This window comes from Mustela nigripes, chromosome 11 (genome assembly GCF_022355385.1).
Source record: "Mustela nigripes isolate SB6536 chromosome 11, MUSNIG.SB6536, whole genome shotgun sequence".
NCBI classification, from domain to species: domain Eukaryota; kingdom Metazoa; phylum Chordata; class Mammalia; order Carnivora; family Mustelidae; genus Mustela; species Mustela nigripes.
Genome location: NC_081567.1, coordinates 10,224,716 through 10,245,558, shown reverse-complemented (window position 1 = coordinate 10,245,558; position 20,843 = coordinate 10,224,716). Strand labels below are relative to the sequence as shown.

General features: G+C 43.0%; 1 protein-coding gene and 1 pseudogene across 6 annotated transcripts in view; one reads left to right on the top strand and one right to left on the bottom strand.

The window, feature by feature from the left end:
• GTF2I (general transcription factor IIi) overlaps positions 1–20,843 on the bottom strand; it is a 105,815-nt gene that overhangs the window by 52,772 nt on the left and 32,200 nt on the right. For all 6 annotated transcript variants that reach the window (XM_059414721.1, XM_059414724.1, XM_059414722.1 and 3 more), the window contains exons 5-9: positions 20,373–20,556; positions 20,176–20,204; positions 16,417–16,471; positions 15,930–15,973; positions 6,123–6,200 (exon numbers count right to left, since the gene is read on the bottom strand). In XM_059414721.1, the coding sequence (XP_059270704.1) occupies positions 6,123–6,200; positions 15,930–15,973; positions 16,417–16,471; positions 20,176–20,204; positions 20,373–20,556 (390 nt within the window). The remainder of the gene's footprint in view (positions 1–6,122; positions 6,201–15,929; positions 15,974–16,416; positions 16,472–20,175; positions 20,205–20,372; positions 20,557–20,843) is intronic.
• Positions 13,511–13,591, top strand: LOC132027330 (U4 spliceosomal RNA; annotated as a pseudogene).

The window sequence follows — 20,843 nt, the reverse complement described above, 5'->3', positions numbered from 1 at the left end:
ACTTGACAGATCACAAGTAGGCAGAGAGGCAGGCAGAGAGAGAGGAGGAAGCAGGCTCCCCGCTGAGCAGAGAGCCCGATGCGGGACTCGATCCCAGAACCCCGAGATCATGACCTGAGCTGAAGGAAGCGGCTTAACCCACTGAGCCACCCAGGCGCCCCTAGGAGGCTATTTTAAAATGCTGAAAGTTTGGGAGGAAAACATAAATGTCCAATGCAGAAGAATGAACAAATGAATTACGTATACTGTACAACAATACTATTAAATATACAAGTGATAAAACGAGTTCATCTCAAAAACTCAAACCAAATGAGGGACATACAAGTTGCTATGTACATACTAACATATATACCGTGATACCATTTGTGTCAAGCTTAGAAACTAGCAAAATACTAACTATAAAACGCATGTGCATGGAAATACTCGAGAGACACGTCTGTGGGAACAGATAGGTAGGAAAGGCGTAAGATCCTTCTGGCTAAGGGGCAGCTTGCTGGCTTTATTTCAGCTCGGTCAGGACCGCAGGGTCCGGCCTAGACCGCACATGGAACCTGCTTAGTATCGATCCTCTCTCTTCCTCCCTTTGCTCTTGCAGCCCCCCCGAGAAACCCAAACAGACCTTTACTGATAAGGATGACCCTCAATTTCAAGAAAATGGTTAACTTGGAGGAACAGAACAGAAAAGTAGAGATTTGGGAGAGCCCAAAGAAGAGGGTCAATTCCGGGGGGGGGGGGGTGTCAAAAGACGAAGATGCCCCAAACCTGGGCAGATGTACGTTACGTCTTTAGGTTTCAATATTTCACTTTAAAATAAAGTATTTTAGAAATACATACAGCAATGCAAATAAATGATCTGCAAGCACACCTAACAATAGGTCTCAGAAACTTTGCTGAAAGCCTAGGGGTGTCCAGCTGGATCTTTCGGTGGAATAAGTTGATTCTGGGGTTGTGAGTTCAAGCCCCAAACTAGGTGTAAAGATTACTTAAAACAAACAAACAAACAAAAAACCCAAATAAATAAAAATATTTTTTGAAAAACCGAAGCCTAAAACAGTACATGCAAAAGGATTCCACTTACATGAAACACAAAACCAGACAAAACTAAGGTAGGTTGCAACAGGTCAGGAGAAGGGTCACCACTGGAAGTGGCTGCCTAGAAAAGAGCCCAAGGGAAGGAGCTTCTAGAGAAATTGGCACCTAACGACAGCCCTTCCAAAAGCACGAGGAAACACGGACCCAGGGTCAGCCGGAGATGTCAGTGCTGTTTAGAATGGCTCGAACAAGGAGACAGAAGTAGCAGCAGAGACAGCAGACTTAAAGGACTATCAACCAACCTTAACAGAGTTAAAATAACTGAAATTATGAAAAGAGTATTCTCTAACCACAAGAGAAAGAAAATGAGAATCAGTAACAGAAAAGACACCGAGGAGTCCACTAGTATGTGCAGATTAGAACTACACACTTCTTAAAAACAAAAAACAAACAAACAAAGAAAGCCAACTACACACTTGTGCTATGATCCACGAATCACAATACTGGGTCTCTCCCCAAAACATACAAAAGCACTAATTCAAAGGGATCTATGCACCCCTATGTTTACTGCAGCATCACTTACATTGGCCAAATTACGGAAGCTCCCAAGTGTCTATAGATGGATGAATGGACAAAGAAAATGTGGAATCCAGAGAGAATGGAATACTACTCAGCCATAAAAAGAATGAAATCTCGCCACTTGCAATGACATGGGCAGAGCTAGAATATTGTGCTAAGCAAAGTCAGTCAGTCAGAGAGAGACAAATACCCTATGATTTCACTCATATGTGGAACTTCAGAAACAAAACAAACGAGTAAAGGGGAAAAAATAACAGAAAGACAAAGGGAGAAACAGACTGCCCTAGAATGAGGGCAGTTTTGATGGCCGCAGTTAGGGAGATGCTACGGGTATCTAGTGGGTAAAGGCCAGGAAAGCTACTACACCTTCTGCAACTCACAGCATAACAGGGATACCCACAGCAGCGAACTGTCTGATTAAAATGTCAATATTGGGGCGCCTGGGTGGCTCAGTGGGTTGGGGCCTCTGCCTTCGGCTCAGGTCACGGTCCCGAGGTCCTGGGATCGAGGCCCGCGTCGGGCTCTCTGCTCGGCGGGGAGCCTGCTTCCTCCTCTCTCTACCTGTCTCTCTGCCTATTTGTGATCTCTGTCTGTCAAATAAATAAATAAAATCTTAAAAAAAAAAAAAAGAAAGAAAAAGTCAGTATTGACAAGCTTGAGAAACCCTGAGCCAGAGCAACCAAGAAAAACAGACACAAATTTAAAAAGACTGAAAATGAGAGGGGCATCACTATAGACCCTGAAATATTGAAATTAAAACAACAACAAAAATGCTTAAGGCAACGTAGTCAGATTCCCTTAAAAAAAAAAAAACAAACGGCTTAAGCTCAATCAAGACTACGCAGGGGCGCCTGCGTGGCTCAGTGGGTTAAAGCCTCTGCCTTTGGCTCAGGTCACATTCTCAGGGTCCTGGGATCGAGCCCCGCATCAGGCTCTCTGCTCAGCGGGGGGCCTACTTCCCTTCCTCTCTCTTCGCCTGCCTCTCTGCCTACTTGTGATCTCTGTCTGTCAAATAAATAAATAAAATCTTTAAAAAAAAATAAAAAGGGAAAAAGAAATACATAACCTGAACAGCCCACAACTATTATAAGAAATTTAAAAATCAAAAAATAGACTGAGTTTAAAAAGTTTCCATTATGGAAACCAAAAGGTCTAGGTGGCTTCACTGGCAAATTTCGCCAAACACTAAAGAACAGAATAGTAGCAAATCTACAAAAACACTGCTCCATTACATCACTTCCCAATCCATTCTACTGAGGCCAGTATTAACCAAAACCAGATACAAAGACATTTACAAGGAAAGAAGCCTTCTGACTCATATAGCTTAAAATCAATAATATATAGGAAGAATACATTATAGCCAAATAGGGTTTACTATCCCAGTAACGTGTGGCTGGTTTAACATTTGAAAATTAGCATCAATCACCATTTTAACAAGAGTAAACAAGAAAAACCCATATAATCATCTCTAGAGATGTAGAAGACCTTTTTTTTCTTTTTAAAGATTTTATTTATTTATTTGACAGACAGAGATCACAAGTGGGCAGAGAGGCAGGCGGTGGCGGGGGAGCAGGCTCCCCACTGAGCAGAGAGCCCGATGCGGGGCTTGATCCCAGGACCCTGAGATCACGACCTGAGCTGAAGGCAGAGGTTTAATGCACTGAGCCACCCAGGCACCCAAGAAGACCTTTTTCTTTAAAAAGATTTTATTTATTTATTTATCAGAGAGAGAGAGCGCACACAAGCAGGGGGAACAGCAGGCAGAGCAGGCAGAGGGAGAAGCAGGCTCCCTGCCGAGCGAGGACAGTGCAGGACAAGATTCCAGGACCCTGGGATCATGACCTGAGCTGAAGGCAGACACTTAACCAACTTAGCCACCCAGGTGCCCCTAGAAAAGACCTTTTACAAATTTGACATCCAATCACTACAAGCACAGACAAACGAGAACTTCTTCAAACAGATGAAAGGTATCTATGAAATCCCCACGGCTATTCTACTGAAAGATCTGGACGTCTACTCTCACTATTCCTGTCCGACACAACACCAGAGGGTCCCAGAGAGCGCAAGTAACACAAGGAAAAGGAAGGAATGACATTGTCTACTTAGAAAGTCCCAAAGACTTTACCCACAAGTTGCTAGAACTAGTAAGTGAATTTTAACTGAGTCACAAGATACAAGGTCAGTACCTAAAAACTGGAGTTTCTCTGGACTGGCCATAGTTGGAAGTGAAATGTACAAAACAGTCCTATTTTCAGTAACAACAAAAAACATTAAATATTTAGATGTATATCTTACAAAATGTACATTACAGGATCTCTCTGCCAAAAACAAACCTCTGAAAAAAGAAATCTAGGAAAAGCTATAGAAGCATGGTCATGAACCAGAAGAAGGGGCATGAAGGGAATTAGCCAGAATCAGCCGCACGGACTGACCACAATCTCTACCAGTGTCCCTGCAGTTTTCCGAACAATCACCAAGTTGATTTTTACAACTCATATGATAGATAAGATAAAGGAGCTAAAATAGACCAAATAATTTTGGGAAAGAACAACAATTCTGTAGGACTCCCACACTCTGATTTCAAGACTTACTGGACGCTACAGTACTCGACACATGTAGAAGTTGGTCAAAGGAGACACGGCGATCAATGGAACAGAGCCATAAAGCTAATGCAAAGGAAAAGAACAGTCTTTCAACAAACGCTAGTGGAAAATCTGGATAGCCATACACTCAGGTTGGAACCAAACATCCTCCACACCACACAAAAGTTAGGCCTAAACTGATCGAAGACCTAAACGTAAAAGTACACAACTTAAGGGGACAGGAAAGCTTCTATACTCGTGGCTGAAAATAACACAACTCTGAACAGGCAGTAACCAAAGATAAAAGCAGACCTTTTTATTGTAAAAATAATCTGTGTTGAAAAAAAGACTATTTCATTCAACAGTATTTATCAAATTTATGTCCATGTATTAGGAAAGTACCAACGGCTACTTTAATAAAGGCTAAATTTTTTCCAAAATTTTAACTGTTTAATTAAAACTCCACAGAACTGTCTCAACCTGTTAGCCATGTGATTACTAACATCACAAGAATAAAATGTGCAAAACTGACAAAAAAAAAAATGAAATTCACTATTAAAGTTTAATATATGTACATAGGTATTCACATGACTGCAAATCAGAATAAATTCATTCATAAAACTTTCACAATGCTCCAGAATTCATAAGAGTTTATCTTTTTAAATGAGCTACAAGTAGCAGGCAAATGGCAAATCACAAGTAAACGAGGTCTCTAAGACACTCACTAAAATGGCTAAAAAGAAGACGACTGACAGGACAAGTGTGGGCAAGGATGTGGAACAACTCGGAAGTACTCATACATTGCCGGTGGAAATGTAAAATAGTACAAGCACTGTGCAAAACACTTTGGTGGTTTCTTACAAAATTAAATACCTACCATATGTCCCAGCTATGCCATTTCTAGGAATCTACTCAAGAGAAATGAAGGCATATTTCCATACAACAATTTGCACAAAAATTCAAAGCAACTTTGTTTTTAAGAGCCCCCCAAAGCAGACACAACCAAAATATCAATATACAAAGAGATAAACAAACTGTGGCAGACAGACATGCAATGGAATAATCCTCAGCAACAAAATGGCATTAGTTACGGATATATGTAACACTGTGGATGAATTTCAAAACAATTATGTGGAATGAAAGAAGTCACACAAGAAAACAGTACATACTTTATAATGATTCCACCCACAGAAATTTCTTAAAAAATGGAAACTCAAGTCAAATGACAGGAAACAGATCAGTGGTTGGCTTGGGAGGGCAGTGAATTGCAACAAAACACAAAGGAACTTGAGGGTTACGGAAATGTCATTATCCTGACTATAGTACAGACAGATTTATGGGTATATACAGACAACGACACTCATCAGCTTTTACACTTTAAATATTTTCAAGTATTTTATGCACCTCTAAAAATAAAATGGACTATAAATACAGAAAACATTCTTCTCAACTAAAAGCCAATGATGGGTAAGAGCAAAGTGCATTATTACGCCACAACCTTTAACAAGCGAGCAGAAAGATGTGGAACGAGGTGAGAAATTATAGCCAAGACTTCATGAAACTCTTACCTTTTGTAGATTATTAAGATAATGATAATGGTCACACAGGTATTTTTTATTGCACAAACAGAATATTCGAGGCTCAGAAGACCTCTTGTGTCTTGCAAATAACACTAGAAACTAGAACTGAATTCTAAATTGTGCCACAACTTTTGCTTGCCTTTCAAGAACATTAATGGCTATTTTACATCTCCCCTGTAGACAGATGACTTATTTCACTGCCACATTTTGGAAATCTAGCTTATTCCAGTGATAAATTATAAGCATGCATGCCAATCAAGAAACAATCCATAAAGCAATATTAAATGAATTTAGGCAATTGGTAAATTTGAACAACTTTTGAAAAGAAAAACGGTATACACAGTATTACCTTGAATGTTATATTGATAGTAATCAGGGTCCTCTGATTCTTCTTTTACTGTCACAGCTGCCATCTCCAGGGAAATACCTGTAAAAGGAAGTGAACGTACCTAATTACACTTTAGGGCATGCAGGTAGACGATGCAGGAAAATCTCTCCTGCCCTAATAATGCAGAGCAACACATACATAAAGACTGTAAAAAGACAAAAGTTTGGTAGGTATAGCAAAGGGGCAAAAATCATCTAAAATCCCAACAAAACAAAGTTCTGTTACTAATTTTCTGAGATTATTTGCTGCTAACTTTTTTCTCGGATTTCTTCTCTCTGGATTTGAAGAAAATCAGTCATACTTCTCTTTTCACACAACATTAAAATGCTTTTACAGGGTCACCTGGCTGGCTCAGTTGGCAGAGCACACGACTCCTAATCTCATGTCCTGAGTTCAAGTCCCACACTGTGTGCCGAAATTACTAAAGGAATTAGAAAGACGTTGACAAACTACTGAAAATCACGTGTAGCGGCACCCGACTCAGTCAGGTATGCATCTGTCTTGGCTCAGGTCATGGTCTCAGAATCCGACTTGAAGCCCCGCATCAGGCTCCATCCTGGGCAGAGAACCTGCTTAAATTGTCTCTCTTCCTGTCCCTCTGCCCCCTGCTGAAAGGTGGAAGGCAGGACTTGTAAACCTCAGTTGTAATGACTCAACAGTCCGCAGTCAAGATGGCATAACTGTAAACCATTTTCAGAAGATACAATGATTTTTCTTCCCTAATAAATCCCTTTATGAACAAGGGGACAAAATGTACCTTTCTGCCTAACGCTGTGCCTATGGTTAGGACAGATAATTGGACGTGGGCCTCTGTGGCTATAACAAAAGCACACACCGCCCACCTGCACACGCATGAAGGCTCACTGTGTGCGGCTCTCCAGCGGTCTGACCCTGCGCCGGGGCTACGTGACGCGAGCAGCTCGGAGAGAGGATCACCAACTGGAAACAGCCAGGAAGAGCTAGCTTTCCATGCCAAGGGACACTTATCCCTAACGCAACAAGCAATTACCAGCAGGAGACGGGTGTGCTGCCCATGACGGCAGCAGAGAACAGTCTGGAACCCTGAGATTCTGCGGGCCGTCCCTTGACCACAATGGTGCTCATCAGTAAAGAGAAAAATGAAAGCAAACAAAAAAGGCAAATCCACCGGGGATTTAGACGCTTCGGGAATGAAGGTTCGCGCGGCCCCAAAGAGGTGAACAGCCTCACCAGCTACCATCCTGACTGAAGGCAAAGGAAGTGCAACATAATGGGCAATGAATTCGAGAAGGTATTAATTTTTGTGACAAACTGTAGAAATGTGAACATGTGCCTATTTTCTTCCATGTTAGGAATGTCTTTCTGCAAATGCAACGTATTTGGGATATAAACTCTTCTTCCTTCTACTGTGCATGATTATTTCACAAGTTTTGTTCGGCTTCCGTTACCATGCAGCCTCTTGGAAAACGAATATTCAAATCGGTTGAGAGTGAATCTGAGACACAAGTAACACAGCTCCCGAATGGACACGACTGGACACTGCTAGGTCTCCCAGAGACAGGCACGAGGCCTGTCAGGACCCTGGAAGCCCTCATTCTGGGGAGAGACCAGAAACGACGGACGGCGTGCGAAAGAGAGCCGCATCCCGCATCCCGCCCGCCGAACGGCTGTTCTGCTCTCGGTAAGCCAAGTGTGTGCAGGCGGGTGCGGCCGGAGCGGCCGGAGGGAGCAGCCAGTGCGGCCACGACGCTGGTGTCCCAGCTCCAGACGCACCCCCAGACCCTGCTGGAGCCTGGACTGCAAACCAGTCTGGCTCCTTGCAAAACTCCCAAGGGAGCACAAGAGGGAGGAGGCTACAAGGCCAGAGCAGAGACCGTGAACCGGCAACGTCCTTTTGGCTTCTTGTCCACATCCTATTCCGGTCAGGGTCACAGACCCTCCGTCAACCTGGAGAAAGCAGACCCTTCCCATAGCAAACAGCAAGACCCAGTGGCAATTTTCCCACCACCACCAGAACCAGTTTTAACACGTCCCCGTCCCTTGAGACACCAGCACCACCCAACGGTCTGTCCCCTCAGCAGCAGTCAGAAGCCAAGTTCTAGGGGCGGCAGCCCATTCCCGGGGTTGCTCCGCAGCTGATACTTGATCATACTCCTCGTTACCAAGCTAGTGATGAAAACCGGCTCATCTTTATGGTGGGTTTTCTCTACGGCTTCTCTCTCCTGACCAGACCATGACTGTTATACCCAAGACATATATACCAAAAAAAAAAGTAAAATGGAAATATCAAAAGAAATTGCAGAATAAATTGAGAATATGAAGAAATACAACATCAGGGAGAACAAAGAAACCTTGGGGCGCCTGGGTGGCCCAGTCATTAAGCCTTCGGCTCAGGTCATCATCTCAGGGTCCTGGGATCGAGCCCCACATCAGGCTCCCTGCTCAGCAGGAGCCTGCTTCTCCCTCTCCCACTCCCCCTGCTTGTGTTCTGTCTCTCGCTGTCTGTTTCCCTCCCTCTCTCTGTGTCGCATCAATAAATAAAATCCTTAAGAAAAAGAAAAAAGAAACCTCTGTGAGAGCGCTGCTATTACATCCATACATAAAGATGGTTAAAGAATTTAATAAAACAGGACTTTTCTCAATTCAGCATGCTCATATTTAGATAAAAACTATTCAGGAAATGACTATGTGAATAAAAGAAAAAACGATGTATAAAATGGTGATTGAGTTGCAATCAACCAAAAGCTAAACAGAAAACTGAGATCTCCTGTGGCATGAAAAAGAAAGGGAAAAACCTTCTGTAAAACAGTGTAATCAATTAAAATACTTCCTCCCAATGAAGATATTCAATGCCACCCTTCCTGCACATCTTCCGAAAAACCAGGACTTGGCCTGTACGTCGCATCCACAGAAGTTCCCGTTCTCTCTCCTCAACACCCCTCTCTCACACAAGCACAATTAATACAGCCTCGCCCTGGGGCGCCCGGGTGGCTTGGTCAGCTCAGGTCAGGATCTCGGGGTCATGGGATTGGGCCCCCAGTCGGGCTCCATGCTCAGCACGTAATCTGCTTGTCCCTATCCTCTCTTGCTCTCAAATAAATTAAATCCTTAAAAAAATAAATAAATACAGCTCCCCTTTCCCCAACTACCTACCCCCAATGCCAATAGCTGCCACCAAGCAAGGTCGGCAGCTACGTCAGGGAGGCCCCGGGAAGCAGAGGAGGCCGGCAGGACGAGGAGAGACTCACAGGAGGGGCAGGGGACACGAAGGGAGGGCGTTAGGAGACGGAGCTGGATGAGGGGGCGAGCAGAGTGGGGACAGCCCAGTAGGGAGGGTCAGAGCGGCCGTGAGGTAAGGAAGGTGGTGAGGAGCCATGGGTTAGACAACAGGACGGGGGTCACATGAAGTCATACTAAGAAGGTGTGGCTGGCAGGATTCTCACTCTAACAGAAGGGAATTATACAAGAAAAGGAGCAGGGGAAACCCCTGGGATGTCGAAGATCTGTAAAACGTAAACGAATGCATGTGTGTGTATGTGCATGGAAACACCCCAGGCACACACACCGGTTCCCACACATCGTCGCTGCGGAAGCAGCAACATCCCAAATGCAATAAGCACGCCCAGCACGGAGACCCTGTTGTCCTAACACCATTCAAAACGGAACCGGGGCTTCTCGGGACGGCAGACACTAGAGCCGGACTACAGAGAGAGCGAGATAAACCTTGACCACCTCCTATTGCATCAAAGTAAAGAGTTCTTGGGGCTCCTGGGTGGTTCGGTTGGTTAAGTGTGTGCCTCTCGGCTCAGGTCATGGTCCTGGGGTGCTGAGATGGAGCCCCGCACTGCGCGCCCTGCTCAATGGAGAGTCTGCTTCTCCCATTCTTGCTCTGTCAAATAAATTTAAAAAAAAAAAAAAAAAACTTAAAAAAAAAAAAAGTGACACTAAAATAAAAACTTTAAAGAATAATAAAAAACGTATTGTTTCCCATGGTAGGATTTCTGCAGCGAACGAGCACTGCCTTACAGACAGCAGCAGAGTCACCGCCCTCGCACTCCCAGGGGAACGGCAACCAGGACTCCACCGACAGGAACTGCCCGTCCACTGCCGTTTTATTAAAGCAGCAAAGGGTCAAAGAGCACGTGCACCTCAAAATTTAAGAAAGGGGGGCCTGGCTGGCTCAGTTGGTTGGAACTCCCGACTCTGAATCTCGGGAGTTATGAGTTGAAGCCCCATGTGGGGTATAGAGATTCCTTAAAAACAGAATGCTTAAAAATAAACAAATAAAGGGGCGCCTGGGTGGCTCAGAAGGTTAAAGCCTCTGCCTTCAGCTCAGGTCATGGTCCCAGGGTCCTGGAATCGAGCCCGCATCGGGCTCTCTGTGCTTCCTACTCTCTCTCTGCCTGCTGCTCTGCCTACTTGTGATCTCTCTCTGTCAAGTAAATAAATAAAATCTTTTTTTAAAAATAAATAAAATAAAATGGTAAGAATTACCAAAGCATCACCTGTAAGAAAGCAACAATTTGGCACCCATGAAGAATCCCTGAAGCCGCGGACTCTAGCTCCTCTTCACTGGGTATGAGCAGTGTCGCCAGTCTGCCGACACAACTTCATCTTTGTTGGATTTTTTATCTCCCTTTCTTAAACAGACTAAGCATTTTCTCTTGCTTCTTGAATCTCTGATCATTAATTTAAATCCAGTACAACAACCCTTCATCGTCTGTCTTGCGAACAGCAATTCTTTGTGTCTCACATGTCCTCTGGCTCACTTTGGCCGACGCTGCCACCCTTCAGTTTTAATTCTTTCTTAGCCAAATGTAGTACTTAGCAATTATTCAAAGGATTACTAACTTTTTTCCCCCATAATGCTTTTAATCTAAACTCTTACGGTATCTGGACTCTTTCACATGTCACAAAGTCAAGTCAGACTCTCGGTATCTTGTTCGCAGTTCTCTAGCTGATTCTCTGGTGTTCTGCACACACAATCCAACCGTCTACAAGTTAATGGTACCTCCACTTCCTAACTACTTATCCCTCATCTGTGCTGGTTTGTCCTAGAAACTGGTAAGAAACTGGTGAAAATGTGCCTCTTTGTCCTACAAAGGGTGCTCCCGTGGTTCGCTATTCATCACAACGAAGGGCTGGCACTTGCAGTTCTGTACGGTAGCCTGGGCAATCAGGTTAAGGACTTCTGCAGTCTTCTTATCATCTACTCAAAGGATATAGTATTTCTAATTTTTAGTAACATGAGAATGTGAGCGTAGAGATTTCCTAATAATATCCTTGTGTTCCTAGATGAACCTTAAGTCTGAAGTTCACTGTATAAGGTGATTTCTTTTAAAAATTTTATTATTTAGGTAATCTCTACACCCAACATGGGGCTCAAACTTAACTGCCCTGAGATCCAGAGCAGTGCCATGCTCTGCCAACTGAGTGAGTCAGGCAGCCCAAAATAACGTTTTAACTAAAGTGAGAGCAGAGTAGGGCGCCTGGGTGGTTCAGTCGTTAAGCATCTGCCTTCAGCTCAAGTCATGATCTCAGGATCTTGGGATGGAGCCCCACTTCAGGCTCCCTGCTCAGCGAGAAGCCTGCTTCTCCCTCTCCCACTCCCCCTGCTTGTATTCCGTCTCCTGCTGTGTCTCTCTCTGTCAAATAATAAAACCTTTAATGAAACAAATAAATAAAGTGAGAGCAGAGTAAAAGCTACATGATGACCAGCTCTGCAACCGCGCAAACTCGGATATAACGAAATTACAGTTGGCTTCCGTCCTGCAAGAGGTCAAACAGGAACGTCACTATTTTAGTGAAATAAAACTGCATTTGACCCAATTAAAATTTCTGTACCCCAGCTAGAGCCTCTGCTCAGGTTTTACAGGGCATATATGCCTTCAATAAGAAAATGCAGTAAATGTCCCATTTCTCACTGCCAATCACCAAAGCTCATTATAACTGATATTCCCAGTAATAATACAATGATTATTACTTTGGCTCAGGTCATGATCCCGGTGTACAGGATCCCTGCTCAGTAAGAAGCCTGCTTCTCCCCTTGTCTGTGCTTTCTCTCTCTTTCTGTGCCAAATAAATAAAATCTTCTAAAGAAAGAAAAAAATCTTAACAAAGAAACTGTAATCCAGTCAGGAAGAGCTGTATATTTTATAAATAAGCAAAACCACCTGCGCCCTAGAAATGGACATGACAAGAAAGGAAACATTAAAGTACAACATCCAAGATCATGATCAGTTCTCAAAGAACCTGAACGGTAAAAATCAGTTTAACTAGACAGTCGAAGTGGGAAGGGGAAGTACTGAGAGACAGTGAAATGATCATATCCTTATTGTTCCGTATGTTAACAGATAACAAAACCAAACCTTGAAATAACATGAGCTATGTACGGTGTGCTGCTGGTCTAAGACTGGGATTCAAGTTTAAGGGAACAGAAATATACCTGGTTACCTGCTGTTTGAAAGAGGTGCTTAGGCGATCTGATGGGGACTGGACAACTTTTCAATAAAGGACACCCAAAGGGCGCTGGGGCAGTGGGGCATCCACACACAGAAGGATGAAATCAGACCGTTCCCTGGCAACCCACGGAACAATGAACTCAAACAGGCCTGAGGTTTAGACATAAGAGTTAAAACTGTATAATTCAAAAAAAAAACACAGCAGGGTAAAATTCCTCATGACCTCAGGTGAGGCGAAGAGTCTGGGTTTTCTCAGATGTAACACCAAAGCCCCTGGTGATAAAAGGAATATTTGTAAAACTGAATTGCAACAAAATGAAAATACTTTTAGGTTTAAAGGAACACCATTAAGAAAATGAAAACACGAGCCACAGAGTAGAAAACTACATTTGCAAAAGATGGTTTCTGATTTAAAAAAAAAAAAACACCTATATCCAGAATATGGAAACAACTTTTATAATTTAAAAAATTTCAATAAAAAGAAAATGGGGGGGAAGGGGAGAAACAAAGAAGGAAATCTTAGCATCTGTGACAACACAGGCCGACCTACAGGGCCTTATGCTGAGTGAAATAGGTAACCAGTCAGACAAGACGAAGACCGTATGATTTCACTTATACGTGGAATGTAACAGACAAAACAAAGGAACAAACAGACTCTTAAATACAGAGAACGGGTGGTTGCCAGAGGGGAGGTGTGTGGGGGGACGGGCAAAACAGGGAAAAAAGATTAAAAGGTACAAACTTCCAGTTATAAAAAAATCTAAGTCATAGTGATAAAAAGTGCAGCACAGGGAATATAGTCCGTGCTGTAATAATGCTGCACGGTGACAGGGGGTGGCCACTCTTAGTATGGTTGAGCACTGAGCCACAGAGAGAATTGTTGAATCGTTACATTGTACACCTCAAACTAGCTTTGCGCAGTGGCAGTATCGTAGCCAATGAGGTTTATCCGAGGCGCAATTATTGCTAATTGTACACCTGAAACTAACGTAACATTGTATGTCAACTCCACTTAAATAATAAATAACAAAAAAAGAAAGAAAACAACATTAATTAAAGAATGAGCAACAGATTTAAAAAGACGTTTCATCAAACTAATACAGGAGTAGCTAGTAAGTACATGAAAAATGATGTTCAACATCGTTAAGAAAATGCAATTAAAATCGCAATTCTAGGACTTTCTAAAAAAAAAGCAAAACGAAGGCGGCCGTGAAAAGATCAGCAAGGGACAGCCAGGTGTTAGAGGAGAGGCAGAGGACAAGGGAGAAGGCAGAGGAACTATCCTGTGTGCTACTACAATAATAGATGCACGTCACTATACACTTATCAAAACCCACAGGATGCACAAGACTGATCCCTAACGTAAGCTATGGCTTTGGGTGATAATGTTTCATCATATTTAATACCCTAATGTGGGATGCCAATTTTGGGAGGGAGGGTTTTCATGTGTAGGGTACAAGATACATGAAAACACCCTCCATATTTTTTGTTCAATTTTGTTGTGAACCTAAAACCGCTCTAAAAATAAAACATCTATTTAAAAGCATAAAAAAAAAAAACCCCACACAATGAGATACCACGGCATACTCACTAGAGTTGTTGTAACAACAACAACAACAACAACAACAACAAAGACAATACCACGTGTTGGCCAAGATATGGAGAACTGAAGCCCCCATACACGGCTGCTAAGAACCTACAGCTACTGTATAAAACAATTTGTCAATTGCTTGTAAGTTGAGCACAGAGTTACCAAAGAACCAGCAATTCACTCCTGGGTATCTATCTACCCAAAAGAAATGAAGACAGACATATTTCCACATAAAAAACAAAGCTGTAGGGGTGCCTGGGTGGGTCAGTGGGTTGAGCCTCTTCCTTCAGCTCAGGTCATGATCTCAGGGTCCTGGGATCAAGCCCCACATCGGGCTCTCTGCTCAGCAGGGAGCCTGCTTGCCCCTCTCTCTCTGCTTGCCTCTCTGCGTACTTGTGATCGCTCTCTGCCAGATAAATAAAATCTTAAAGAAAAAAAAGATGTGAATGTTCACAGCCATGTTATTCAGAACAGCCAAAAAGTGGAAACAACTCTAGTGTCCACCAAACGATAAATGTACTGGACAAAGAAAAGGTAGTGTATCTGCACAAGAGAATAATCTTCAGGTATGAATTACTTCTGTACACTATGACGATCTCGAAGATGAGCCCCCCAACATATGCAACTCCCTAGTGTAGGACTGCACACTCTCTGGCAATGTCCAAGTCACCTACGAAACCCAAAATTAGACTAACGGTGGGAAAAAGCTTTCTACTTGGGCACCAGGTTTCCATTTGGGATGACAGACATGTGCCAACAATACATTATCTCTGCAAAACTCAGCAGGTCTTCAACATCACTGAATTTATACTTGGGGCAGGTCAATTCGGCGGCACACAAGACTGTACCTCAAAAAAGCTATCCAAAAACTCTGTATGAAATAAGAGTACAAACATGACATTTAAAAATAAGAAACTGGGGGCACGTGGGTGGCTCAGTGGGTTAAGCCGCTGCCTTCGGCTCAGGTCATGATCTCAGGGTCCTGGGATCGAGCCCCGCATCAGGCTCTCTGCTCAGCGGGAAGCCTGCTTCCTGCTGTCTGCCTGCCTCTCTGCCTACTTGTGATTTCTCTCTGTCAAATAAATAAATAAATAAAATCTTTAAAAAAAAAAGAAAAAAGAAACAACACCAGAAACACCGTAGAGTTCAAAGCAATCTCCCTGGAGAGCAGAAACGGGCAAAGGGGGCGGGGAGGGTAAGGCGACACTTGCTCAGCTTGTGTAGAAAGAGCTGACGTTTTACACTATTAATCCTATACAACTGGGGGGAAACCTAGCAAGAAATTTTGTTAACCAACAGGTCATTAATTAGCTAAAACCTTCTGGCTAAAATTCAGTAAAAAAACTATCCAGGTTTTAGTATATTATTTGGTAACATTAAGAAATGAAGTCTGGGCGCCCAGGTGGCTCAGTTGATTAAGCCTCTGTCTTCAGCGCAGGTCCTGAGCCCAGGATCGTGGAGTCAAGCCCCGCATCGGGCTCCGTGCTCCCTGCTCCTGCGCGCGCTCTCTCTCTCTCTCTCTGTCAAATAAATAAGTAAATAAAATCTTTGAGAAAAAAATTTTTTTGATTTAAAAGAAAAGTCACTGTTGGAATAAATTTATTGTCTGCTTCTCGTCAAAACATGACAGTAGAAAGAAAAAAAAAATCACAGTAAATAATGAGTCAAAATCCAACCTTCTAAATTAAGGAAAAGGCTCTCTTCTTCATAGTAGAGTCTAAAGGCGCTAGTACATACCAGAATCTTCTGTGGGCTCAGTTTTCACTTTGACGGGGCCACAGCTGAAAGGAAGAGAAGGCGGGATGAAGGTGCGTGCCGGTGCCGGCCGGCCACGCACCGTCCACGCGCCAACACACAACATCACTCACCTGACCCAGCTGAACGCAAACCTGACTCTACGTTAAATTTCCTTGTCCACTAAATTTAGTACTTCAGATTCCGATCAGTCTCTGTTGGAAGCAAGTGTAACGACGTGCAAACTCCACTTTACTCCTCCCTCCTCCCAGTGGAGCCCAGTGTGGCCAGCAACTCATCCCGACAGCTGCCCCCAGGAACTATGTAATGAAAAACCGCATTCTCGCAGGACCCCAAATGAATCAGCCGAGTATTAACCTTCAAGACATATGATATGGGCCTTTTTAATATTCTGATACCTCAAGATTCTAAAAACTAAAGGCACTGCTGGGGTGTGGAGGTTCACTCGTACCGCGCAACTGCACATTACCTTCCACCGGGAGACAGCATGGACCTTTCGGCGTCTGTCACCATCACACGACCACCTATGTACAAAAAAAAAAGAAAAACAGTAAGATTTAGGTTTCGCCAACACTTTCAACAGGACTCCTATTTCCAACGTTCTTAAACGGAGAATGAGCGAGGGCAGGAGCACTTGCAGCTCTGGGTCGCACTGGAGTGAGTGCCGTGTGAATCGGCGCAACGGCGGCCTTCACTCTCTCCCCGGCCTTCACTCTCTCCCCGTAGGGAAGGGAAGTGAGAGTGCGGATCGGCCAACAAGCAGCTTCCATCCCCTCAGTCACCAGCATCCTCTCCCCTTAAGGAAAAAGCTCAAATTTTTATCGGTGAAACAAACAGAGCAATGCACTATGATTCCAGCAATCCAGGAACGCCCCAGTGGCACTGGAGCGCAGACAAAGATTGCCAGCAGAGGTAGGTCTGGCTCGGAACTGGCACAGTGACTGCCTGACAAGAACAGGACTTCTAGGGGCGCCTGGGTGGCTCAGTGGGTTAAAGCCTCTGCCTTCGGCTCAGGTCATGATCCCAGGTTCCTGGGATCAAGCCGCACATTGGACTCTCTGCTCAGCGGGGAGCCTGCTTCCTCCTCTTTCTCTGTCTGCCTCTCTGCCTACTTGTGATCTGTCAAGTAAATGAGTAAAGTCTTTAAAAAATAAATAAATAAAGTGTGTTTAAAAAAAAAAAAAAAGAATAGGACTTCTATTTGAGCGTGATGAATATGTTCTAAAATTGGGGCACCCTGGGTATCTCAGTGGGTTAAAGCCTCTGCCTTCTGCTCAGATCATGGTCCCAGGGTCCTGGGATCAAGGCTGCATCAGACTCTCTGCTCAGCAGGGAGCCTGCTTCCCCCTCTCTCTGCCTGCCTCTCTGCCTGCTTGTGATCTCTGTCTGTCAAATAAATAACTAAAATATTTTAAATAAATAGAAAATTTGGAATTTTAATAAAACAAGACAATAAACCTTTACTTTCTCAATCTTATAGAGAACATCTACAAAAAAGCAATAGCTAACATAATGACAAGAGCTCAAATGTCTTCCTCCTAATATTGAGAAGGTGAGGTCTGCTATCACCACTTCCATTCGGTATTGTATTGGACATTCTGGCTAGAAAAACAAGATTAAGAAATAAAAAGTATCCAAATTGCAAAGAGGTAAACTGTCCCAGTTCACATACTTCGTGATGCACTGTGTAGAAAGTCCAGAAACAAACAAGCAGGGCCCACTGACTGTCAACAAAAATGCCAAAGCAAGAAAAGAGTCTTTTAAACAAACTGTGCTGGAATGCAATTTACAAGCTTACCACGTGCCATATACAAAAATTAACTCAAAACTGACCACAGATCCAAATGTAACAACTCGGGCTATAAAACTTACTGAAGAAAACACAATACACCCTCATGACCTTGTGTTAGGCAACAATCTTGGATACAAGATCAGAAGCACGAGTGATAAAAGAATAGACCAAACTCTGTAGAAATTAAAAATTTCTGTTCCGTACAGAACATGATCAAAAGACAAATTGTAAAACTAGAGAAAATGTATTAAATCTACATCAAAAATATAAAAAGAACTCTTACAACTCAGTAACAACACTACAAATAACCCAATAAAAACACATGGAAAGGACCTGAACAGACCTTACTCCAAAGGATATACACAGTCGCTAAAACATGAAAAGATACTCAACTGTCCAAACCACAGAGACACACCACTTCACATCCATTGGGATGGTTAAAACCAAAAAGACAGTAGCAAGTGCTGATGGGGCTGTGGAGAAACCGGAACCCTCAGACAATACCAGTAGGGACATAAAATGGTACAGGCACCTAGAGGGTGGCTTGGCAGTGTTTCTAAAGCTAAACATAAAATTAGTCTATGACTCAGCAAGTCTACTCCTAGACATGTATACCAAAGCGAAATTAAAGCCTATGTCCAGACAAAAACTTATCCAAGTAGGTCTATGGTAGTATTATTTGTAACCACCCACTGGAAACAAACTAAAGGCCTATCAACCCATGAATGGACATGAGAGGTATAATCAAATGTAGGAATACTTACCATTCAGCAAGAAAAATGAAATAACTAATATTTTTTAAAGATTTTAAAATTTGGGGGCGCCTGGGTGGCTCAGTGGGTTAAAGCCTCTGCCTTTAGCTCAGGTCATGATCCCAGGGTCCTGGGATCGAGCCCCACATCGGGCTCTCTGCTCCGCAGGGGGCCTGCTTCCTCCATGCTCTCTGCCTGCCTCTCTGCTTACCTCTGATCTCTGTCAGATAAATAAATAAAATCTTTAAAAAAAAAAAAAAAGATTTTAAAATTTTATCTGACAGAGTGAAACACAACAAGAGAGGGAATGCAAGCAGGGAGAGTGGGAGAGGGAGAAGCAGGCTCCCCACCGAATAGGGAGCCTGATGCAGGGCTTGATCCTAAGACCCCTGCATCATGACCTGAGCTGAAGGTAGATGCTTAAAGACTGAGCCAACCAGGCACCCCAGGAAATAACTACATATACACCCAACAATCTAGATGAGCCTGGGGGCATCTGGGTGGCTCAGTGGGTGAAGCCTCTGCCTTTGGCTCGGGTTATGGTCTCGGGTCCTGGGATCGAGCCCCGGATCAGGCTCTCTGCTTCGCGGGGAGCCTGCTTTCCCCTCTCTCTTCCTGCTGTTCTGCCTACTTGTGATCCCTCTGTCAAATAAATAAATAAAATCTTAAAAAAAAAAAAACACTAGATGAGCTTAAACTGAATTATGCAGAGTGAAAGACCGTCTCAAAAGCATCCACACTATATATCTAAGTTATGTAACATTCATGAAAACAACAGAGATGATGATGAAAATATTCTGAATTTAGGTGACAAGGACTATAAAACTTTGTAAACTGTCACTGTAAATTTACTAAAGCCCACTGAATTCTATACTTAATACAGGCAAATTTTATGTCATGCCAAGTACACCTCAATAAAGCACCTAAAATATTGATCTTTTCATCATGATGAGAAGAAAACAAAGGTTATTAAACAAAAAAATAAAATATGGGTCTGTGTATGTATTATTTTTCCTTTCTCCCTTGCACTGGTTAGGAGACTGCTAATGATAATGGTCATTTATTTTGCCTCCAAAGGGCACCAATCTTCTAAAAATCACTTTTCCCTTCAAATGCAATGGCTCGAACTTCCCAATAGGAAGTCCTGTTGAAACCCAGCTCAGTCTTCAAGAGCCCAACTTAATGCCCTCTTCAACGTAGAAGCCTTCCTGGGTCACAAGCAAATGCTTCCTCCAACAAACCATTTGTACAGTGTGCAGGCTATGCTCCCGCTGTGGGGACTTGATGAGTTTTTGTCTCTTCCACTGAACTACCAGCACTCCAAAGCTTGAATGCTTGAGGCAAAGCTGTGCATCCCCCCCCTCCCCACCCAATCTTGTGCCCAAAAATTCTGCGCCTGCTCAGTGAAGTCACCCTCTTAATTCTGGGAAAGGAGGGCAGAGCCAGTGTATGATCGACCCCGTCGCCAGGGTAAACCTTGACTACCTCGTAAGGAAAGTACCAGAACTAAGACCAAAAAACAAGTCTCTACTTTTTCAGTTCAGTGACTTCTCACTGGTTTATATATAACACCCTACTCCTAAGATGTCTTACATCACATTCTCAAAATAAAAGAAATCAGTAAAATATGTTTAATTTGGTCCAACAGGCTTAGGAATTATCTGGAAACAAAGTAATCACTTACCTAGGTGCTTCTTTGGCTCTAGGAAAGGTCTGCATTAAAACAAAATGAAAAACTACACATGAATATACAAAACAAAACTACCGTAAAGCATAAATTTAATTGACTTCTAAAGTAAACAAGAATTTTTAAAATATAATAAACTGAATGTTCAACTTTATATACTAAACTGTTGAAAGAAAAGGGATAATGTACTTCACCTCTTAATGATGAATGAAATCCCTGCTTTGTTCTCTAAAATCCATTTCAGGGTGGCAAGATCATAGTTCTCAGGGTGTTTAAAGGCAACTCCTTCTGGAAGGCCCTGCACGACCACAGCAGACTGATCACGTAGCATCTTCTCATACGGAACAGGTACCACTGTCGATTTGCCTAAAGCTTTCCCTGGGGGTGAGGGACAGAGTTGAGGTAGGAAGAGGATAAACATCATTAAATGTGGAGATTAAAAAAACAAAATCATCATTAGTTTATCATGGCTTAACAAATGGCATTCATGCTGTTTGTAATATCCGATTTCCAAACAAATTCAAAATACCAGAGGGCCCTATTCCCATTTTAGAAGTTCTAAGCCTGAAACAGATCCAAAAGGCCAAAATGCAAAGTATATAAAATATTGTATAAAATCTACACAAAACAAAAGAAACAATGCCTGCTATCTTCCACCATCATCT